This window comes from Liolophura sinensis, chromosome 7 (genome assembly GCF_032854445.1).
Source record: "Liolophura sinensis isolate JHLJ2023 chromosome 7, CUHK_Ljap_v2, whole genome shotgun sequence".
NCBI lineage: Eukaryota > Metazoa > Mollusca > Polyplacophora > Chitonida > Chitonidae > Liolophura > Liolophura sinensis.
This window is the reverse complement of record NC_088301.1, coordinates 35,063,620-35,084,147: the sequence shown is the minus strand read 5'-3', so window position 1 is coordinate 35,084,147 and position 20,528 is coordinate 35,063,620. Positions and strand designations below refer to the sequence as shown.

Sequence of the window (20,528 nt, the reverse complement as noted above, 5' to 3'; positions counted from 1 at the left end):
TATGTTGGCCTACTCTGTGTTTTATGGGGAAACGTGGGCTTGAGGCTTTTAGTCCATATTTAAACTTTTTGCTATTTTAACATTCTGACATCATTGTAACACTGAGATCAGCTCTATCGAGTTGGCGTTCGGAAGTCTGCGGCGACTGGCTTCTTTCAGAGGCATTTAGGAATTGGTTTGATAGGGCCTAACGATGTAAGAACCTACATCGAAACGTCACCAACACAATAAATCCAGGAATTGTTATCCATAACTAATGCCTCTGTCAATCTGCGGCGACTGTCTGCTTTGAATTTTTCCTATCTTGACAGAAAAGGGTTTTACTGTAATGAAATAAACTATGCGATGCGCTGGTTAATGTTGTTGATGTTCACGTTCTGCATGGAATAATTTCGGGTCAATTACCAAACTTAACGTGCCTTAGAATATTTTTAAGCACGTATGATGGTTATGACTTTAGAGGAAAATTTTTTAACAAATTTGTTGAACTTGGGTTTGAGGTGTGGAGACTGCATTGTTCACGAATCAGTAATCATGAACTGGCCAGCATACAAAGGTACAAGAGCGCGGAGAACAAGATCCGTATGATAGTTGCCTGGTAAGAATCAAACTGATTGTTTAAATGTTTGGGCTTATTAATATGTATATTTATATGAACCATATCAAACCGGTAAATTACAAGAACCTTCTGCATGCATGTGTTCCGAAGAAAGGACAGGACATCTGCAAGAGGAATGTAGAACAATTGTTTAAAAACTTCCTGTATTCAGATTACGATGCCATCAAAATGTAACTTATCCAAGCGACTGGTCCGAGAATATACGATTTTGCATTTACGTCTGCATGCTGCCTGACTGATCATGTATTGTATGGTACTTTTCCAATAATGTACGTATTTAGATATACTTAGCTTCTTTGTAATGGTATCTGATACATGTTTGGCGGGTAATGTACTGCATAGTATTATTCACCCATTCTTCGCGCAGATTATTCCCATTATTGGAATGTTGACATTCAATAATACACATAAAACTGTGACCTAAGCATCTGCAATAAATTACACGTGTTAGGTCTGAAATGTGAAATGTGACATTATTTATTTATTTCATTATTTCCTTGGTGTTTTACGCCGTACTCAAGAATATTTCACTTATACAACGGCGGAAAACATTAATGTAGGAGGAAACCGGAGGAAACACAGGACCATTCGCAGGTTGCTGACAGACATTCCCACGTACAACCGGAGAGGCAGTCAGCAGAGCTGGACTTGAACTCCCAGCGAACGCATCAAATTGGTGAGAGGCTCCTGGGTCATTGGGCCGCGCTTGCTAGGTAACCACCTCCGCCACAAAGGCGTACTCAGAGATATATGAATTACAAACAATATGTATATCATACATCAGTACACATAACTCGGTCATTGGATGTGACAGCCGAGAGCTATCGATGGTTGCCGAAAACAGCCGAGTGGTCCTGATGCGGAAGACATGTGAGCAAACTGCTGTGTAAGTCTGTAGGTCATTTGTGGTTGAGAGCAACAGCATCAAGCCTAACGGTAAATATAACACGTCTAACCGGTCTATCAAGCCGGCACGTAACTTACTGAGCCACTGAGACGATCCGCCATTGAAAGGATTCTACACATCCATCTCCACCTTTTACATCGTCAGGTTTTTAGTGACGGAAAGGAAGCGTGTCAAAATGAGAGAAATTGTCCATATCCAGGCCGGTCAGTGCGGCAATCAGATTGGATCCAAGGTGAGTAAGTGGTCAGAAATGATAAAAAAGAAATGATGTATCTTTACATTCACCGATCCTTGAAACAATACATCACTTCAGTGTTATATTATATACGACCGGTTTAATTGAGAACTATGCCCGAGACACATATGCATGCAATATGGTGTGGCTGCATTTCGCTGGATTTGGTGCTTTCATATCGTGTATGCCATGCATATGGTTTTGAAATCACACTTGTTCTCTTTAGTTTATTTAAAACTCTGTCAGACTGAAAATCACATATTTTATATACACAAAGTTAGCTTGAACTTCTGTTATATGAATTAGATACAAAACTGGTAATGGTTTCGAACTTTTACACCTGGTTGTTGTATAATTGTTGAAAATGACCGTAGTGTCAAGGCTCATCGTACATCATGTTGACGTATACCCACAAATATGTATATAGAACGTGGATGTTGCGTGCTTATCTTTTACACACAGTCAGTGGGGCATGCTGCAGTCTTTTAATATATACCGAACCGTACAGATACATGTTCACAGGTAGTACTTTGCTGACTGGACTGATGCAAGACCGGAATGTGTAGGATGTCTGCGTGTGCATGTGTATGGGTCTTTTATTATATTTTATACAGGTCTATGTAAAAGTCACGTACAAGGGTTAATCCTCATGACTTATATCGGCAGCTTGTGCATATTTCTATCGAAATGAAATCCTCTAGATGAGACATATGCACACGTGTATATATAGCTTGTGTGCGAGACGTGTGCGTGAACATGCACTTGTAACCGTTACTACTTTAATCGTATAGATATGCAGACTTCGTACTTTAAACACAAAGTCCAAATTTCTGGAGAGCTTGTTTTGGATGCTTTGTTTATATATGGGGGAATATATTAAGTTGTAAGGTAATTCATATGTGACGCCTAGGTTATATAAATCTATATCTCACAATATCGCTTTTGCATTTCAATCCACTGTAGTTATCTAACATGAGATTTTGAGATGGCTTGTGCTTCCATAATAATGCACTTTCAAGCAAAAGAAAAAAGTGATAAAACAGAAAATGGTGGCCTATGAGAAACATTACACTTTCAGCTCCACCCATGTTTGTACAAACATATGTCCTTCGCGATGGTGCATACCATGAAAGACTTTCGACATTACACACACTAGCGATGTGGGACGAAATATAGTGAAGTGTCAATAAAATCCCCCCACCAAGACATATTCCCCTGCTGGGGCCTGTCTTATAAAGTATTCGCATCATGCGACTGGCGTGACGTCCATGATAACGTACAGTGAAGAGATACGTCACCGAGGTAAATGCGTTCGACGTAGCGTTGCGACAGCTTTGTAAGACGGACTCCTGTACGTTAAAGTACATGTATATATCCCATGCAGCCTGGAGAAAGTGTTGTCAGGCTGTACTATATTATACATGTGTATGTTTATATATACATCAGTATCCATACAATGGTAATATGATGCACGCATATTAACATGTTACAATCTGATTTTCACATATTGTGTGTTTGCATATACTCATCTCCTGCAATTAAGCATACAAATCAGAACGCACAGACCGGTTGATTAAGCAGACAGTAATACCTCGATCCCAACACCCCACATATACAGGTCATTGTTGGATTGAGTAGTGCACGAAAAGGTTGTATATGCATTACATAGATATGTCCCAATATAGATTTGTATATTTTATAGCACCATCGATCACTCCTATATAATATATCCAGCGTTGATTCTGTCTTTATCATAGCCTTTTTGTCCCCACTGTGAATTGCATGACATCAAATGGCATTACAGGCTATTGATACATTGTTAGGGTGTATTTGGGGCCTTCTGGGCAGCTGGATACAGGATAGAAAGAGAGGGTTTTACGGGCTACATTTAGGCGGTTTGAGATCGATAGCAACAAGGCCAGCTCAACCTTAAACCAGTCTACAAGGCGGTTGCCACGGAAACGAAATGTTTTATCTTTATATGTGACGTTGTGTCTGGCGTTGGTTTCCAATGGTCAGCAGAATTTCGACCGTCTTTGGAGGTTCCTTTTCGTTCATGTCCCGTGTCAGACAAAACGAATACTGTTTCGAGCTCACTGGAAAATTATTGGTTCTAATTTGAACTCAGGCAGGAAGGCCTATATTATATTTATGCTCGACTTCAAATTTACTCAAAAGTGTATGGTAGGTGTGCGTGTACATCCGCCCTGCAAACAGTCCCGATGTTGCAAGGGCACATTTGATCGGTCGGCGCATATAGTTTAGCTTATTTGCCCTTTTATATTGTTTGGTACATATAGGTACAGATGACCTATCTATCTATTTATCTATCTATCTATATCTATATATATATATATATATCTATATATATATATATATATATATATATATATATATATATATATATATATATATATATATATATATATGCATTTTCACATCTGTCAGTGTGTATTGAAGATCTGTCATTTTACTTCTTTCATTTAATCGCATTATTTATCAGACTACTTGAATTTCCTGTCAGCACGCATCATATTTAAACTACACCGTAGTGACTGATGTATTATTTCATGTAGACTGTGTGACATCATATTTAATGCGACAAACTTTTTACATTTGCTGGATTTGCTGTATTTCCGCCCTGATCAAAGTCTATCATATAAGGCAAAGTATACTCACGCCATCCTCATTTGCAAATACTAAACAACAAACTCTCGTCAGTATAGTTTTTCTACGCACCCTATACCGTGAACCATAGGTTAGATGTTTATCAATTATAACGTGTACTTTACAGGCAATCTGATCTCATTAAGTGATGCATCTATGTCGATTATTCTCTCCCTTTACATTAGGTAAGATTGTTGCGATTATACACCAACTGAAATAGGAATAATTGTTCTTCACTGGGCCATTTACAGTTCTAAATGTCAATGGACAGTGTGCATGTACTTCTAACTCAGGACCAAGTTATGTATATACCCAGTATTAACATCATTGCAGGCCTATCCCGATTTCCAGTTGCAAACATAAAGGTCGACAATAGATAACTGTCTTATTGTCAATCACACATGTGTAAATATTTAATCCGCTAATTGACGTCAATGTGATACTATTGAGCGCTTCAGTATGTCCTTGTTCATACATCTCAGACGCAGTTGGGTATTATTTGTCACAAGGCGTTATTTTCATGGGAGGAATCCAGCTGTAGTCATATAAGATTAGAAATGTATAGTATACCAGATTTTTTCAACGTTAACATAGAATCAGCATCCTGATCTCTCTTTCCCTTTATTTTAAATTTCATCATTTGATGTGTTTGTTGATGTTGTTTCAAGACTTGAAGAATTATTCACTTATGTGATGGCGGACAGTTTATGTGTGGAGGAAATCGAATTGACCGGGATAAACAGTCAACGTTTGGCATGTTACTGATGAACGTGGCATCAGTGGCAAACTTGCACGCCATATTGGAGGAATACAGGTGGCCTTCGAGGAAATTAGGACAGCGCAATCGGGCACACGAGCCTAAACTTCAATGCGACATCGTCTGGAATTTCTTGTTTGACAACATCCGAAGATGTTATAACATATTCACCTGTTTACTCTGCAAACCACCTTGACAGAAGAGTTAATTAATTGGCTATGTCTTTTTGTAGCGCGACGCTGTGGTAGACCGACATATATGAAATGATAGGCATCCCACCAAAAATACATTATGACGCACCACTTTCTGGTGGTTTTCTACTGATGTCCATAACCACGTGTACTATAATATAAGGTAACTAAACATGTTGTCACAATTCTTCAAAAGTATACCGAATGTATACCTGGTAAAGTACATGATTCTCAAGATTTTTTGGAAGACAACGGTTGCCTTTCAGATTTATGCCTTTCAGTCCTTGCCAGTTTCCCCAACGTGTAGACATGATAAAGACAGTCTAGTAAGCCATGTACAAAACAAGTGGATAAATATCAGATGTCAAAATGTCATGTCTGATTGCTACGCCATCGCCTTTGACAACATGCATGTACCCAACTACACGACTTGCATGCAGATCCATGAAGTAGACAGACTTTGAGATCTGTATCACTACCTGACCTCTCTACAACTTCATTTAGATGAAAAACCAGTGAATTGAACCAATCGTTCACCATTCTTACCTTCTGTGTGGACAGTTATTTAAAAGTGTATTAAGGCTAAAGTCTGATAGTAACGTCCACCTGAACTTATGTTCCATTTTATTGTGTATAAGGGTGAGCGACTGGTATTCATATTTAAACTTCAAGAATTTCAAGCCTCTAAAATGCTAAATATGCCTTTAGTGATTCTGGTAGGTAAGTTGGATGCCAGTAATATTACCATATTCTGCTTTCAGTTCTGGGAAGTCATATCCGACGAACACGGCCTTGACCCTACCGGTGCTTACCATGGCGACTCGAAACTGCAGTTGGAGAGAATGGACGTCTACTACAACGAAGCTTCTGGTAAGCAAGCAGAAACAGGCGATTTATCATGAAAAGAAGTGTGAAATTTTTTATTCAAGCTCATGGCATTTTAGGTAAGGTGTTGCCAATATCCTTGGTTTAGCCCATGTTATTCTTTTAGTCACCATGTATCAAGAAGCCATCAGGAAATGTTCTTTTACTTTTCTGATTGCGGTTGGTTATAGGTAAAAATGTTGGTACCTGGGCAATTCAATTCGTTATACACATACCTCTCAGAACGAATTTTAAGGCTGATACCGGTACCTGAATTTCAGTACATTTTTCAATTTATGCCGGTCGTATCATTAGTTGCAACAATTCCTCAATTATAGGATATTTCCAGTGTTCAGTATGGTTGTATCCTTATTCACTAAATCAACGAAAATAACGTTTCAGGTAACAGATACGTACCCAGAGCCATCTTGGTCGATCTGGAACCCGGTACCATGGATTCAGTCAGATCAGGACCCTACGGTCAACTCTTCAGACCCGACAACTTTGTATTTGGCCAATCAGGAGCCGGGAATAACTGGGCGAAAGGTCATTACACGGAGGGTGCAGAGCTAGTGGACAATGTGCTTGATGTTGTGCGGAGAGAATGCGAAAAGTGTGACTGTCTGCAAGGTTTCCAATTGACCCATTCTTTAGGTGGGGGTACAGGGTCTGGCATGGGCACGCTGTTGATCAGTAAGATCCGAGAAGAATACCCAGACAGGATCATGAACAGCTTCTCCGTGATGCCATCTCCAAAGGTATACTTTCGTCAAATAAAAGTTACACTGGAATGCTAAATGTACAAATTTGCAGCTTCTAATAGACACCTAACTTAACTTAGTGTTTGACATGCAGTTGTGATACATTGTTCCTAAACAGATTTGTTGAGGTAATGTTTTTATATTGATTAAAGTACTCTTCAAACATGCGTTGTATACAATGTTTTTGTGTTCTGTAGGTGTCGGATACAGTCGTAGAACCCTACAACGCCGTCCTGTCAGTTCACCAGCTAGTCGAAAATACGGACGAGTCCTTCTGTATTGACAATGAGGCACTTTACGACATTTGCTTCCGCACCTTGAAGCTGAGTACTCCTACATACGGGGACTTGAACCACCTTGTGTCCATTACCATGTCCGGTGTCACCACATGTCTTCGCTTTCCGGGTCAGTTGAATGCAGACTTGAGAAAGTTGGCTGTAAACATGGTGCCCTTCCCACGTTTGCACTTTTTCATCTCCGGGTTTGCGCCTCTGACCTCCAGAGGCAGCATGCAGTACCGAGCCCTAACCGTACCAGAGCTCACCCAGCAGATGTTCGATTCCCGAAACATGATGGCCGCCTGTGACCCTCTTCATGGACGCTACCTCACCGTGGCCGCCATGTTCCGCGGAAGAGTATCCATGAAAGAAGTTGACGAACAGATGATGAACGTTCAAAACAAGAACAGCAGTTACTTTGTAGAATGGATCCCCAACAACGTTAAGACAGCTGTTTGCGATATTCCTCCAAGAGGGTTGAAACTGGCGGCAACATTCGTTGGAAACAACACAGCAATCCAGGAGCTATTTAAGCGAATCTCTGAGCAGTTCACAGCCATGTTCCGGCGTAAAGCTTTCCTCCATTGGTACACCGGTGAGGGTATGGATGAGATGGAGTTCACTGAGGCCGAGTCCAACATGAACGACTTGGTGTCTGAGTACCAGCAGTACCAAGATGCCACGGCCGACGAAGAGTACGACGACGAAGAAGACGAGGACGAAATCACAGGAGAAGCTGATTAAATCCTTACGCTAAACATGTCGTGTCCCTTAAAATCAGCTATGATTAACTCTTCTCTGCTTATATACAAACTTTGTAGTGTATATTTCGGGACGTATGTACGCATTAGGCTTGGGTATTGCCAAGGACCTTCTTATCATCTCCAAAGAGCTGGAAGTGACATTCTGCTTTGCTTGTACCCTCTACGCTCTATTCTTTTATATTGTAGTATTTTATGTTCATCTCGGGAAGATGCAGATGTTGTTGAATGCTCCAGGCCTAATCAAATAACTCCAATTATTCGTCCTTGTGGTTTGTTTCTGCCGCCTTCCACGATCTGTTTAAAAGAAGAACCTTCTCAAAAATCTACATACTTGATATACTAAATGGTGTGTTTTAGTTTAAAACTGTGTCAATATTGCGAATTAAAAATCATGGATTTTAGAAAGTACACGAGAGATTCTAAAGAACATAGGGCCTAATGTTTTATACCTTATACATCGCCGTGTACCTATGTATGTTAACGTTTTCTATATACACTGTAGATGAAATGCTTTATATGGTTTCTACATTCCGCATCCAAGGTGATATGCTGTGGTGCTCATGACTATATATAAAGGGGGATATTTGGGCATTGTTTTATTTACAATCCAAAAACTGTTACTTAATTTAACAGTATTTATGGGACCATGGCATTTTTACAGATAACATGCGTGTTTATTTCTATATTTTATTATAATGTCTACGACTCTCCAACGTGTTTGTTCAGGAATGCAAAAATTTGTGTCTGAGATGACAATGCTGCTGTTGTTGTTGAACAAATGCCGTCATGATTAACCTGTTGCTTCATCTGTTTTGTTGAATAAAGCTGATACTGCAAAGCTACACAGGTATTTAAACTCTCTTATGCGATTTGGGAAAGTTTCTCATGCGATGCATCGCTTTGAAGAACACGAGTTTTGTATTTAATGACTTGTTAATTTTAGAAACGGGTTTTGATAAAATTCAAATTGCTGGTGGAAAAATTCATACATACATACATACATACATACATACATACATACATACATACATACATACAAACGTACAGTAGTTTACGTGACGACTCCATTCCATGGAATGATTTGCGCCAAGGTAATAGGATCTGTTTCAGGGCTTTAGGATGCTATAATCAACCGTAGTCAATCCACAGAGAACTGTTGCCACAATGCTGTAGCCTAAAATCTGTGGACCCTACATAAATAAATAATTCCCCACAGCTTTAAAACTAAGCTTGCATTGTTCGGTGGACAAAGCACACTCCTCAGCAATTCCAGTGTCTACAAGGTCAGAAAAGAAGATTTGTCTCTGAGCAGTGTACTGCGGACACACGAGTAAAACATGATGGATGGCCTGACAAACATTACACAGATCTGAATCTCGATAAATAATAAACGAAGTCTAAGGAAATGTCTGTAATGCAGAGCGGGAGTGCAGGTATACCAACAGTTACTCACCTTACATTTTCCACTTAATTTTACAGATTTGATGTTCATGGGTCTGATAACAAGATTTCCTGAGTTAGATAAATGCAAGTCACAGTCTGTGAGCGTAAAATCCTGGAGTTTAGCAATCAACACACTTGGCTTCATCCACAGATTGAAAGGAAAGACTACTAATGCACTCTTTCATGTTTTATTAGTAACTCTTGAACAGGATAATTTTATATTATCTACACTCAATACCACATTGATATAGGACCTAGCGATGTTGACATTTCCTCGAAATCAAATTTGTAACTTTGCATCAAATATGATAGGCTCTGCTCTGTGCATGTATGTCATTTACACCTGAAGTTAAAACCTCCAAAAAGCGTAAAGCATAAACGTTACATGTTTGTGTTCTAATGAAAAGAAGCTGTAAAGCATACCTGGTTCCTAACTAGCAACTAGGGAAACGAAAATCTCAAAAATAAAAAATCTTTAAACGAAAAGAACAACAAATCATTTGCCTCTCTTCCATTTATGGCAGAGACATCAATGGCCACAACAACTGTGTTCTGACGAACTTGGTAACTGTACAAATAATTTTTTAAGCTGGAACTTACGAAACCATGCATGGGGGACGTCATGTTTGAGAAACTGGAAATATTATGTTGTGTCACCAATACTCTGGGTCATAAGGCTGAGTCCACGGAAATAGTTGCATTCACAGGCTTAAGGACTAACTCGCGCCGGATTGGTTAAAACTATAACATTGCGCGGCTTTCGAAATTCTCAATTTGCCCGATTTTGCGTACTGTGATTGCAATATCTCCTTAATGAAACACCACAAAAGTCAAAAGGGTTTGCTATTTAAACTTTTTGTGCTATTATTTAATGTTGCATATACATGTATATATTTGGTCTAGTGTTGTCTTTTCTTTTAAACTTCCGAAGTATTTATTGATAGCAGTGAACTTAAAGAAACCGAACAATGTGATCTGTTCTTAAGTCGCTTGAGCTACAGAGCGGTGTGTTGCCCCATCTCTTCCAAACATAAAAACCAATTCAACTCTTTCTTGTACTGTTAGTTTATTAGCAATAATTAACTCTGAAAGAGAGAACAAAATTTAAAATCAGTATTAAATCTGAAACACAGAAAAAAAATGAAAATCAGGATGGTGCACGACTTCTAGGACACGCTGTTTATACCTAACCACCGTTGTACAAACAAACTACTCCTGACACACAAACGAATAATTCTGACAAACGAGTCATGAATTGTTCACAGAACTTACGTTTACAATTACAATTTTGTGTACATGACTTTGGACTAAATATATACTTTATATTGCAAATACGAATGAAAACTGACAATGAACTCTGAACCTTGTCATATAATGTGGTTTAATAGAGTTTTTGTGTATGGATAAACTCATTTATAGAGGAGAGATATTCTCTGATTCATTTGAATGCTTTTGATAGGGACTTTCCTGTTTGCATCTGATCGGAGTTACTGATTATGTGCTTTGTTGGGTATACAGATAAATTTGACGCTCTGCTGAAAACATCCAATCCGCTCACTGTCTAAGATAAAACGCTTACTCGCTGCGATCTTCAGATCCCAGGTCAGTGAGGCCGCGGCCTCAAATCCTTCTGTCGCCACTTGAACTATACGACATTAAGTAAAAAAGATTGCAAGGTATTTAGCAAAGGGCACTGATTTACCACGGCCGTTCCAAATTCCTCCACCTAAATAATAAATAAATATATAAAAGTTCTGCGTGTTTAATTATAATAGACACGTTATGAAAGAATAAATATCATCATGGACAGAATCCTAGCTGTATAGGTATCATTGCTCTGTTTGGATGTAACTTTGGTTATGTAACCCTCTTTATCATTTGATTCGCAAATTTTACATTAGGACAGATGCTTTACTTAGCCATGTTAATGAAAATGAATTTCGAAATTCTACCTCGTCATTTGTACCAAACGTTATGCAGAAATAAGCTCTTATTGAGTTAACTTCTGTCCTTCATAAGAAATTAAATCTTAGTAAAACTGGGACTATATATTCCATGCTGTCGATGCTAGTCTCATTATATTAATAATTTCTGACTTGGGTGATATTAATTACCGATGACTATTCATTAATTGTTTAACTGATATGTTGATATAGCAATGGGGCATAGCGAGGGGTGAGGGCGTAGATTTTTTTGACCAACACTGACTTAAGAAAAACACATTGTCAATAAGCTGTTTACCTCCCATTAGTCCAATGTACAGACAAATTGGACGGCATAAAACAATGGCGTCTACCAATTAAGAGTATGCGTTTTGGATGCAGTAGAAAAAACAGTCAAACATTAATGGATTTGTTTTAATCTGCCACCAGATGCATGCAATGTGCAGTCTAACACGACATACAGCTTATGAATTGTCAAAACGATTAAATATGGTACTTCAATATAGGCATGTATTTTGTCACTTGGTTAAACGGTCACGTGACAGGAAGGCACGCTGACATCAATCTTTGCTTGCCAGCCGAGAGTCTGGCGATACGTCATCCGGACTTTGACAGTTGGCGTAAATGGGTTAGGATGACATGTAGATAGGATATCGCCGCCGTCCTTCATTGACTTCAGCCCGGTAAACACGTCCGACCAGTTGCCGGCCCTCGCCCTTCACCGCTTCACCTGGCGTCTCTGACATACCTGAGCAAAGAGTTACTGCCTCCTCCTTCCCCTGTACATCTCTGAAGCTCTTTGGACTGGTGTCTTCACATTTCCAACCGCGGATACTGAGAATACCCTTAAACTTCGACATGAGAGAAATTGTTCACATCCAGGCCGGCCAGTGCGGTAATCAGATCGGATCTAAGGTAGGATAAGGTCAATTTCGATAATGCAATTTATCAAGTGCTATGCACTAATTTAACCTTCAAATTATCTTACAACTCAGGGCTGTATTTAACTACATGAAGAAACAACAGGTATAATGTTAACAAAATTACAAACCTGGGTTAAACTTACTGCTTGATTTAGTTTTGCTTTCATAATATCACTGAATACCTTTCCGAGTGACGGTTGAGCTTAACTGGCCTTTTTTTAATGCTTCACAACTTTTGGAGAATTTGGGAAAGAATTGTTGATGTTAGAGGTCATGTCCTTATGCGTTGAAACGTTTGTCTAGTTGTTACATTCGGAGCGACGTGGAGTTTTTTTTTTGTCATGGATAAATGGACCAGAGATATGCCCCATGACGTAACTTTTCATGCTGCAAAGTGCCATATAGGATTTTTACACCATATGAATGCGTCCTTGCAGAATTCACCCTTAAAAATCATCCTTCACATGTTTTTGATTTAGTTAGCATGTTTTATGGACTTATACGCCGTTAACCGTGATAAGTGAACTATCTGCTAGGCAAGCAAACATGCAATATTATAGATACATATCTGATATGTAAAACTACAGAATTCAGCTGCATGTAAGCTTCGTGCATACCGTCAGTTCACACGCAATGTTGATGTGTAACTGTTGGTGAATGTTGATTTAGGCCAACTATCCTGTAATAAAGCCAAAACGGGTTCACATACCATACAAATGCAGGGGCTTGACAAGGGTGTTAAGTATTGTATTTCCACTTTGTTGTTACATGTAACATCTGTATTGTCTAAACTATGGTGTTGTTATGGTTTATGTATCGAATTATGCAGAATGAGTCATGCTTATCCTCATTATTGGCCTTTGGACAACGTGTACGAATGTGGATGCGATACTTGCCATGGGTATAGCATATATATAGCGTTTATTTGCTTTGCAGGCTAGAAAAGATAATGCTGGTTAAACATGCAAAGTTATGTAAGCTATGAACTAAACAGGAGGTTAATTTAAACGTTACATTAAGTGGTCCTCAGTCGGTGGGCATTAAGCAATATATACATGTATCGATATGCCTGTATTTAATATAATTACACCCTACCTATAACCCAAGTGCAGAGGTATACTTGGCAAACCATATACCATCCTACCTATCATGTTCTCACGTACAGTATTTGGGTACGTAATGCATTCACAGGTGAAAATAGTGACCCGCTTTACAGAGCAAGTTTATCTCACTGACAGAGGATACAATCAAGGAGCGGAGAGAGACATTCCTCCCAACAACTGTATTGTTATGCGGGATAAGATACTCTCTCTTTAGCCATACACATACATGTAACTGAAAGCAGTGCATGGTGGTAAAATATCCACTGAGTGTAAACTGGTCTGAAACCAAAACTTGTGAATAGTGACAGCGTATTATTACACCTGGCCATGGTGTAAGGTATCACATACAGGACTGTAATAGAATATCAGCATGCGTGGATTGAAATGAGAAAGCTAGATTATTCACACCCCTACTTCTACTAAATACATATACATCATATTTGTTACCAATTGCTACATATCCATGGTTAAATCACTGAGCAACTCACAATTTTAGACAAATGCTATATAATTTCAGGTAAATCGCTACATAGTATTTTATATTATGGAAAGAGAATACATACTCGATCGAATGAAAAACTACAGTGTAAAAGCGTAACTCTACCAGTGTAAAAGTTACGAAAAACGATAGCTGTAGGCATGTAAGTATGTCACTGAAAACAAAACGTACTAAGACAAGTGGGTGGGCGTAATACTAGTCTTCTTCACGCATGAAATGTAGTTCTATGCTAAAAAGATGACATGCAAACCTGATTGCAAAAACACGTATGAAAGATGAACCAGTGTTACAGTGAGAACTGAAAGAGAAAAACAACAAAGGCGAAGCGGCGATGGAAGTCACTAGAATAAATACGTATTTTTAGTAGTCTTTCATTTCTAAAGGTTAACCTGCTGGTTAGTCTCCAGTGTTGAGACTGGTCTGGTTCTTAATGGCAAGTCGTGTGCGTTTGTCTCAATACACACGAACTGAGGCTCGCTCTCAATTTCCAACCCGCCTCTCTTTACTGCAAACTCGTTTTATCTCTCGCTTGCCTTTTTATCCACCTGGCCTAATTTACCTGGCTGCTTAAAGGATGTGTCACTTGAGTGTTACACACCTGGTGAATCATGCTAAGAAGCTGCTGAGTGGGACTTGTCGGATGAGATCCCAGTCTGCTAAACTAGCCAGAAATACACGAACCTTACAATAACCCTGTACACATCGCAAACAGCAAAACACCGGCAAATTCAAATTAGACTGGTCTTAGTTTTATTTGCCGCAAAATTACCGGAGGAATTAGTGCAATCTGGCGTATCCGAGCTTAGTGGAGTCTTCTTTAGCTATATAAATTATAATGTATATTTCTTTATTTACATATTACATTATATACACATACATATACTTAGTTAACTATTTCCTAAAGTCGTAACGAAAAAAATGCTGGGGCATCCGAGACAGCGGGCACGTGATAAGAGCACTGGTCAGATGGACACGTTTGACGATTTTCATAGATACTGAATTGATTAGTTAACCTAACAAGCAAAAAGAAAAAAGAATTATCCAGCAAATCTGTCCGTGAATAAATGCAGCCGTTATGTATGTATCGTCTGATGAAGTCACCAAATTTAAATCCTTTGTCTTTTCGTCATCTAAAGCTCAGCACTGGAAAACAGAATTAAATAGCAATGCATGTAGAATACTTTAAAGATTTAAATATAACTCATTCGGTCTCTTATGTTCATTAAAGTGTAAGGAGCATAGTGTTAAAGGTTTAGGCTTTATAAAAAAATAATGAAGAACATCAATACGTGAAAGACAGCTAGCCTGAGGAGAAATTTTAACTATGTTTGTCCTTGACATTAACACTAAATGGACAATGGTGCTGTTTATAGCCTCCGAACTCTCATACAAATAGATAACATAGATTTAACAATGGGTGGTGTGTCTCACAGATTTCATGGGGGGTATGCATCCTCAGTTTTAGCGAGTTTCTTTTTCTTCTTCAGTTCTGGGAAGTGATATCGGATGAACACGGCCTTGACCCCACAGGGATATACCGGGGTGACTCCGATCTTCAGCTGGAACGGTTGAACGTCTACTACAATGAAGCAACAGGTAAATTAGCTGAGACACCGCTCTCTAACAAAGCATTCATTATGGGGCCCACAATTCAGCGAAATCACTCTTGCTAAAGCGGTAAGGTGAGCAAAGTGGAGATAAAATAAAACAATTTAATCAGTGCCTCATTTTCAAGGTTGAATGAAACATTGCATACATGCATAACGTAGAATATGGCAATGATTCTCTTACAAAATGCGACATGTATAACATATTGCTGACCTGAGAGATTTTTGTTGATACGTTGCCTATAATATCATTGCAAGAAGACAAAATCTATCATTTATATTATGTTAGGATAAAATGACGTGAAATACAATCAAAACAAAACGGATTACATTGTGTATAAATGTGTTTTGATGTAACTTAGCTTTAACTATACGCGTGCTAGAATTTTTTGGTACATACAGTCAGTCTTTCGAAATCATCTTGCTGCTCTAAAGCATAAATAAATAGGGCTCCGTAGCTCTAAACATTCCAAGGATGCTTGACCCAGATTTGTAAGCCTAGCTGAAACATGGCAGAGTACAATCTTGTTTTACATCATGAAATGCAACTTCGCACAAGTTATGCCTTGCTTTGCTTGGCTTGCTTATCTGCTTTCTATCAGACCATTTTGTCATCAAGGTTAAATTATGTCATGAAAAAGTGCAAACATAACTGAAAAGGATATTACAAAAGCGTTAAGTACTCCAGTTTTGATATCTATAGATCAAATCTATAATAATTGGTACAAAATCCATGAATCTGAATATCCAGGTCTTTATGTGAAAATGATATTGTAATGCTTCTACTTCAGTTTTTAAATCAGTGGCTTCACCTTATTTTACTGCCATATATTCATTGCCTTAACAGGTGGTAAATATGTCCCGAGGTGCATTCTGGTCGATCTGGAGCCCGGTACCATGGACGCGGTCAAATGTGGTCCATACGGCTCCCTCTTTAGGCCTGACAACTTCGTCTTTGGTCAAACAGGGGCAGGTAACAACTGGGCAAAGGGTCATTACACAGAGGGGGCCGAGTTAGTGGACTCTATTCTAGACGTTATCCGCAAGGAGGGAGAGAACTGTGATTGCCTGCAAGGATTCCAGCTGGCCCATTCTCTGGGAGGCGGAACTGGATCGGGACTAGGAACCCTTCTTATAAGTAAAGTGCGAGAAGAGTACCCCGACCGGATTATGAATACTTTCTCAGTAATGCCTTCTCCTAAGGTAATAGAACAGCTTCAACTGCCTTGCTATGTTATCCAGTACTGACTGTTAAACAAAAGGCTCTTGTTTCGAAAATATATTGGCACCGGTACAAAATATATGTACACACATAATGTTATATTTATGTATGTATGCTTTGAGTTTAACGTCGTACTTAATAATTTTTCAGTCATATGATGACGAGTTATTACGTTTGTGTACATATACATATTATTCTTGTGGTAGGGGGTTTCCATACCGCCAAAGACACCAGACATGACATCCCACCCAGTCAGATTATACTGACACCGGGCCAAACAGTCATGTTTCCTTCCTTTAACCTCTCAGTGCTGAGAGACAAGCTAGGTAGCAACAAGTACCACTTTTAAAATCTTTGAGTTGACCCGAGACGGGTTCGATCCCGGGGCCTCCCGACTTCGAGGCGGAGGCTAATATATCACCGAAGCGACCAGCGTTATGATCGGAGAAACATTGCAGAGCCCGGGGAAATCCCACGACCATTCGCAGCTTGCTGGAAGACCCACCTTTCTTGTAGACTGACATGGGAGATAATAATAAACGTGGAACACAATGCATGACAGTCCAATAATTTAACAAATTTTGTAATTTACACACAGCAGCAAATGTATAATCTGCCTGTTTGCATTTTCTATATTTGCAGGTGTCTGATACAGTTGTCGAGCCCTACAACGCAGTTTTATCAGTTCATCAGTTAGTGGAGAACACAGACGAAACCTTCTGCATTGACAACGAGGCTCTGTACGATATCTGTTTTCGGACACTGAAATTGAAAACACCAACTTATGGCGACTTGAATCATCTTGTTTCCATAGCAATGTCGGGAATGACCACTTGTCTACGATTTCCAGGCCAACTGAACGCAGATTTGCGAAAGTTGGCCGTAAATATGGTACCGTTTCCTCGACTACACTTCTTCATGACAGGGTTTGCTCCCTTGACGTCAAGAGGCAGCGTCCAATACCGAGCACTGACTGTACCTGAACTCACCCAGCAGATGTTTGAATCGCGAAACATGATGGCCGCCTGCGATCCTCTTCATGGCCGTTATCTTACAGTCGCTGCCATTTTCCGTGGCCGCGTCTCCATGAAAGAAGTTGACGAACAAATCTTGAACGTACAAAACAAAAACAGCAGTTACTTTGTGGAATGGATTCCGAATAATGTAAAAACAGCCGTCTGTGACATCCCACCGAAGGGACTCAAAATGTCTGCCACGTTCTTGGGCAATAACACTGCTATTCAGGAACTGTTCAAAAGAGTCTCCGAGCAGTTCACAGCCATGTTTCGGCGTAAAGCTTTCCTCCATTGGTACACCGGTGAGGGTATGGACGAGATGGAGTTTACTGAAGCCGAGTCCAACATGAACGACTTGGTGTCAGAATACCAGCAGTACCAAGACGCAACCGCGGACGATGATGCCTACTTAGATGAAGACGACGAAGAAGAGGGCGAAGAGGAAGCACCTTAAGATATTTTTAATAAAAGGAAACAAAATGGTATTCCCAAACAGTAACTCTTATATATATTTCATTGATACGACAATTGGGGATATTTATTTTCTAGTAAACTCATTATCTGTAAAGACAAGCCAACACTGAGATACGCCTCAAATTGACTAAACACCGTCAATTTGTCAATTTGTACAATGTGTAAGCTGTAAAGAAAAAACGTAAATGACCAGCAAATCAGGACTTTATGTGATGACACAATCTACACCGTGATCCGAGACCAGACATCTGATATTGACTTCCTGGAGGATGCGTAGTCTGTCAAACATGGTGGTGAAATTTTACCGCAAAAAGCATTGGCTATTATGCTACCAACATATTTCAATGTTAATTTGCTAGCCATTCATTTCTTTGTCGTACCAAGCTGTGTTAATTTATATTTCACGCCGAAACTTACTGTGAGTAATTTTGAGAGTGTACTGGTTGAAAATTTTTCTACATTAAGTTCAATACGAAGAAACGACATTGAAGTTCTCACGCACATTGTTAAGTGTCTATTAAGGAGATGAGCCCAACTTCGATGCGCATCAGTTACGCTGCTTTTAGTTACTATGTTATAATGTATGCAAAATATTGTTCACATCAGACCAGCTTCAGGTCAAACATTTGCAGATTTCATGTTATTATTTTGTGTTCTGCACTAATTAGGTTGAGGGCAGATGCACCATGCGTTAAGTTTATGAAAGTTCCTAGTGCACTGAAGATAAACGTTCATGACAGTTGTGTTTTGATGACCCTCTGATGTTATAAATATCTCTAAATAGCAACTCAGTGTCCAAATATACAATGTCACTATGAACACTGGTTATTGTTCAGGCTTCATTTTTGAGAAATAACCGTCTCACAGAGTGGGGATGGACAATGCGCATTGATACGTTTGGGTATGTTAAATGCTATTAAAGACAAAAACCGTATGTAACGCTTTATCATCTATCCGTATCCCCAATTTTTGTGTTCTCAAAGGAGCTCTAAGCATATACTTCACCTAATATTTTCAAACCTAAATTTAAATTTTATGGTATTTAATAGTTTTTTGATATCAAAAGATAGTTATATGGCAAAATACTATACTCAGATTCAATGTGAGTGAGAACATGAGTTACAGAAGTTAATTGTTAGCAAGATTTGCTCTTTGTGATTTGATTAAGAACCGGCATTTTAGCATAATCTTTTTGCTTGTTGACTGTTGATCTTTAGAAACCTCATTTTGGCATAGTTTGGTTGCATGTTGACGGTAAATTAGTGAAATATAATGATATTTGCTTTGAACAACAATAATGAAGATAATTTACCAGCTTAAACCTTTGAAAAGGTCATGCGTTTGTTAACTGGACTAAAAACTCACCAAAAAGAGGTTATGTAGCAAATTTAATGTTCTCTATTCATTTTCGTTTTCACTCCGACAGATGACGGGTTTCCTGTGTAAATATATCTTAACATTGTCGTCTCAGAGAAAAACTGTTTAATATCTAAAAGATAGGAACAAAAAAAAGTAGCAGAGCAATCGTTTAAAGGCAGTTCGTTTTGTAGGGTGTCTGTTGGCGTCTGAAGATCAGGGGAAGTAACTGCATACATTTATGAACTCTGGATATGAGTTTCCCAGTATTACTGTAATATTAACAATACCAACAACAAATTCGCTAAAATTTATGTGAAGACGTAGCTGATAATGAAATATACCCGGTAGATATTGATCTGTTGATTTGTTTTTAATTATGGGAAAATGTGGGCAAAGTAATGATGTAGGAGTGTATATGATTTCATATATTACAAGTGAGCCTCTAAGAATGTAATGTAAATTCATATCATTTTTTGAAAAATGCTTTGTCTACCCAGCATCTAATGATGGCTAATCACTACAAAGATAGTTGTCTGAAAGCCAATGAAACAAAACAGATGACGGATTGAGTGTTTAATTCATTCTTACATAGGTATACACTATGTCCCCAGTGAATGCCTCAATCTAACAGACTGCGTGGTATATATTTTACGGTACTGCATTTCTAACCAGATTCTTTTTTTTTTTGGATAAAAGCATGTGTATCCGTTCAATTTTCCATGACGGCGGGATGACTTGTCACTCCGAAAGACTCTAATCGCCATGGCGGTAGAGCTAAGCCTGGGTTTGTTTCGCGTTCCGTTTATCACATTCGCTATCAACATCCCAGTACTAGCCGGCGATGACTCAGTGAATCCATGCATTATCAGAGAACATAACATAGTGCGAGAGTGATC

The 20,528-nt window shown here is 38.9% G+C and overlaps 2 protein-coding genes across 3 annotated transcripts; both read left to right on the top strand.

Moving 5' to 3' along the window:
• Positions 1-1,571: 1,571 nt before the first annotated feature.
• LOC135469742 (tubulin beta chain-like) lies at positions 1,572-8,877 on the top strand. Its single transcript, XM_064748322.1, has 4 exons — positions 1,572-1,758; positions 6,138-6,246; positions 6,643-6,998; positions 7,199-8,877. The coding sequence occupies exons 1-4, from the start codon at positions 1,702-1,704 to the stop codon at positions 8,021-8,023; spliced, it is 1,347 nt and encodes a 448-aa protein (XP_064604392.1). The 5' UTR covers positions 1,572-1,701; the 3' UTR covers positions 8,024-8,877.
• Positions 8,878-12,102: 3,225 nt separating this feature from the next.
• LOC135471935 (tubulin beta-2B chain-like) lies at positions 12,103-19,959 on the top strand. Of its 2 annotated transcripts, XM_064751379.1 has the most exons (5): positions 12,103-12,344; positions 15,442-15,550; positions 16,409-16,764; positions 17,426-18,281; positions 19,824-19,959. In XM_064751379.1, exons 1-4 carry the CDS (start codon positions 12,288-12,290, stop codon positions 18,251-18,253), a joined length of 1,350 nt encoding a protein of 449 aa, XP_064607449.1. In that variant the 5' UTR covers positions 12,103-12,287; the 3' UTR covers positions 18,254-18,281; positions 19,824-19,959. The 2 variants fall into 2 exon arrangements, with proteins under 2 accessions (XP_064607449.1, XP_064607448.1); XM_064751378.1 differs by having other exon boundaries at positions 17,426-19,951.
• Positions 19,960-20,528: the final 569 nt, after the last annotated feature.

Excerpts from the sequence above, each read along its gene's own strand:
- LOC135471935 (XM_064751379.1), top strand. The coding sequence starts at position 12,288 with ATGAGAGAAATTGTTCACATCCAGGCCGGCCAGTGCGGTAATCAGATC. Across the intron at positions 12,345-15,441 it reads GTAATCAGATCGGATCTAAG|TTCTGGGAAGTGATATCGGA; the intron begins GTAGGATAAGGT and ends TTTCTTCTTCAG. Across the intron at positions 15,551-16,408 it reads CTACTACAATGAAGCAACAG|GTGGTAAATATGTCCCGAGG; the intron begins GTAAATTAGCTG and ends TTGCCTTAACAG.
- LOC135469742 (XM_064748322.1), top strand. The coding sequence starts at position 1,702 with ATGAGAGAAATTGTCCATATCCAGGCCGGTCAGTGCGGCAATCAGATT. Across the intron at positions 1,759-6,137 it reads GCAATCAGATTGGATCCAAG|TTCTGGGAAGTCATATCCGA; the intron begins GTGAGTAAGTGG and ends TTCTGCTTTCAG. Across the intron at positions 6,247-6,642 it reads CTACTACAACGAAGCTTCTG|GTAACAGATACGTACCCAGA; the intron begins GTAAGCAAGCAG and ends ATAACGTTTCAG.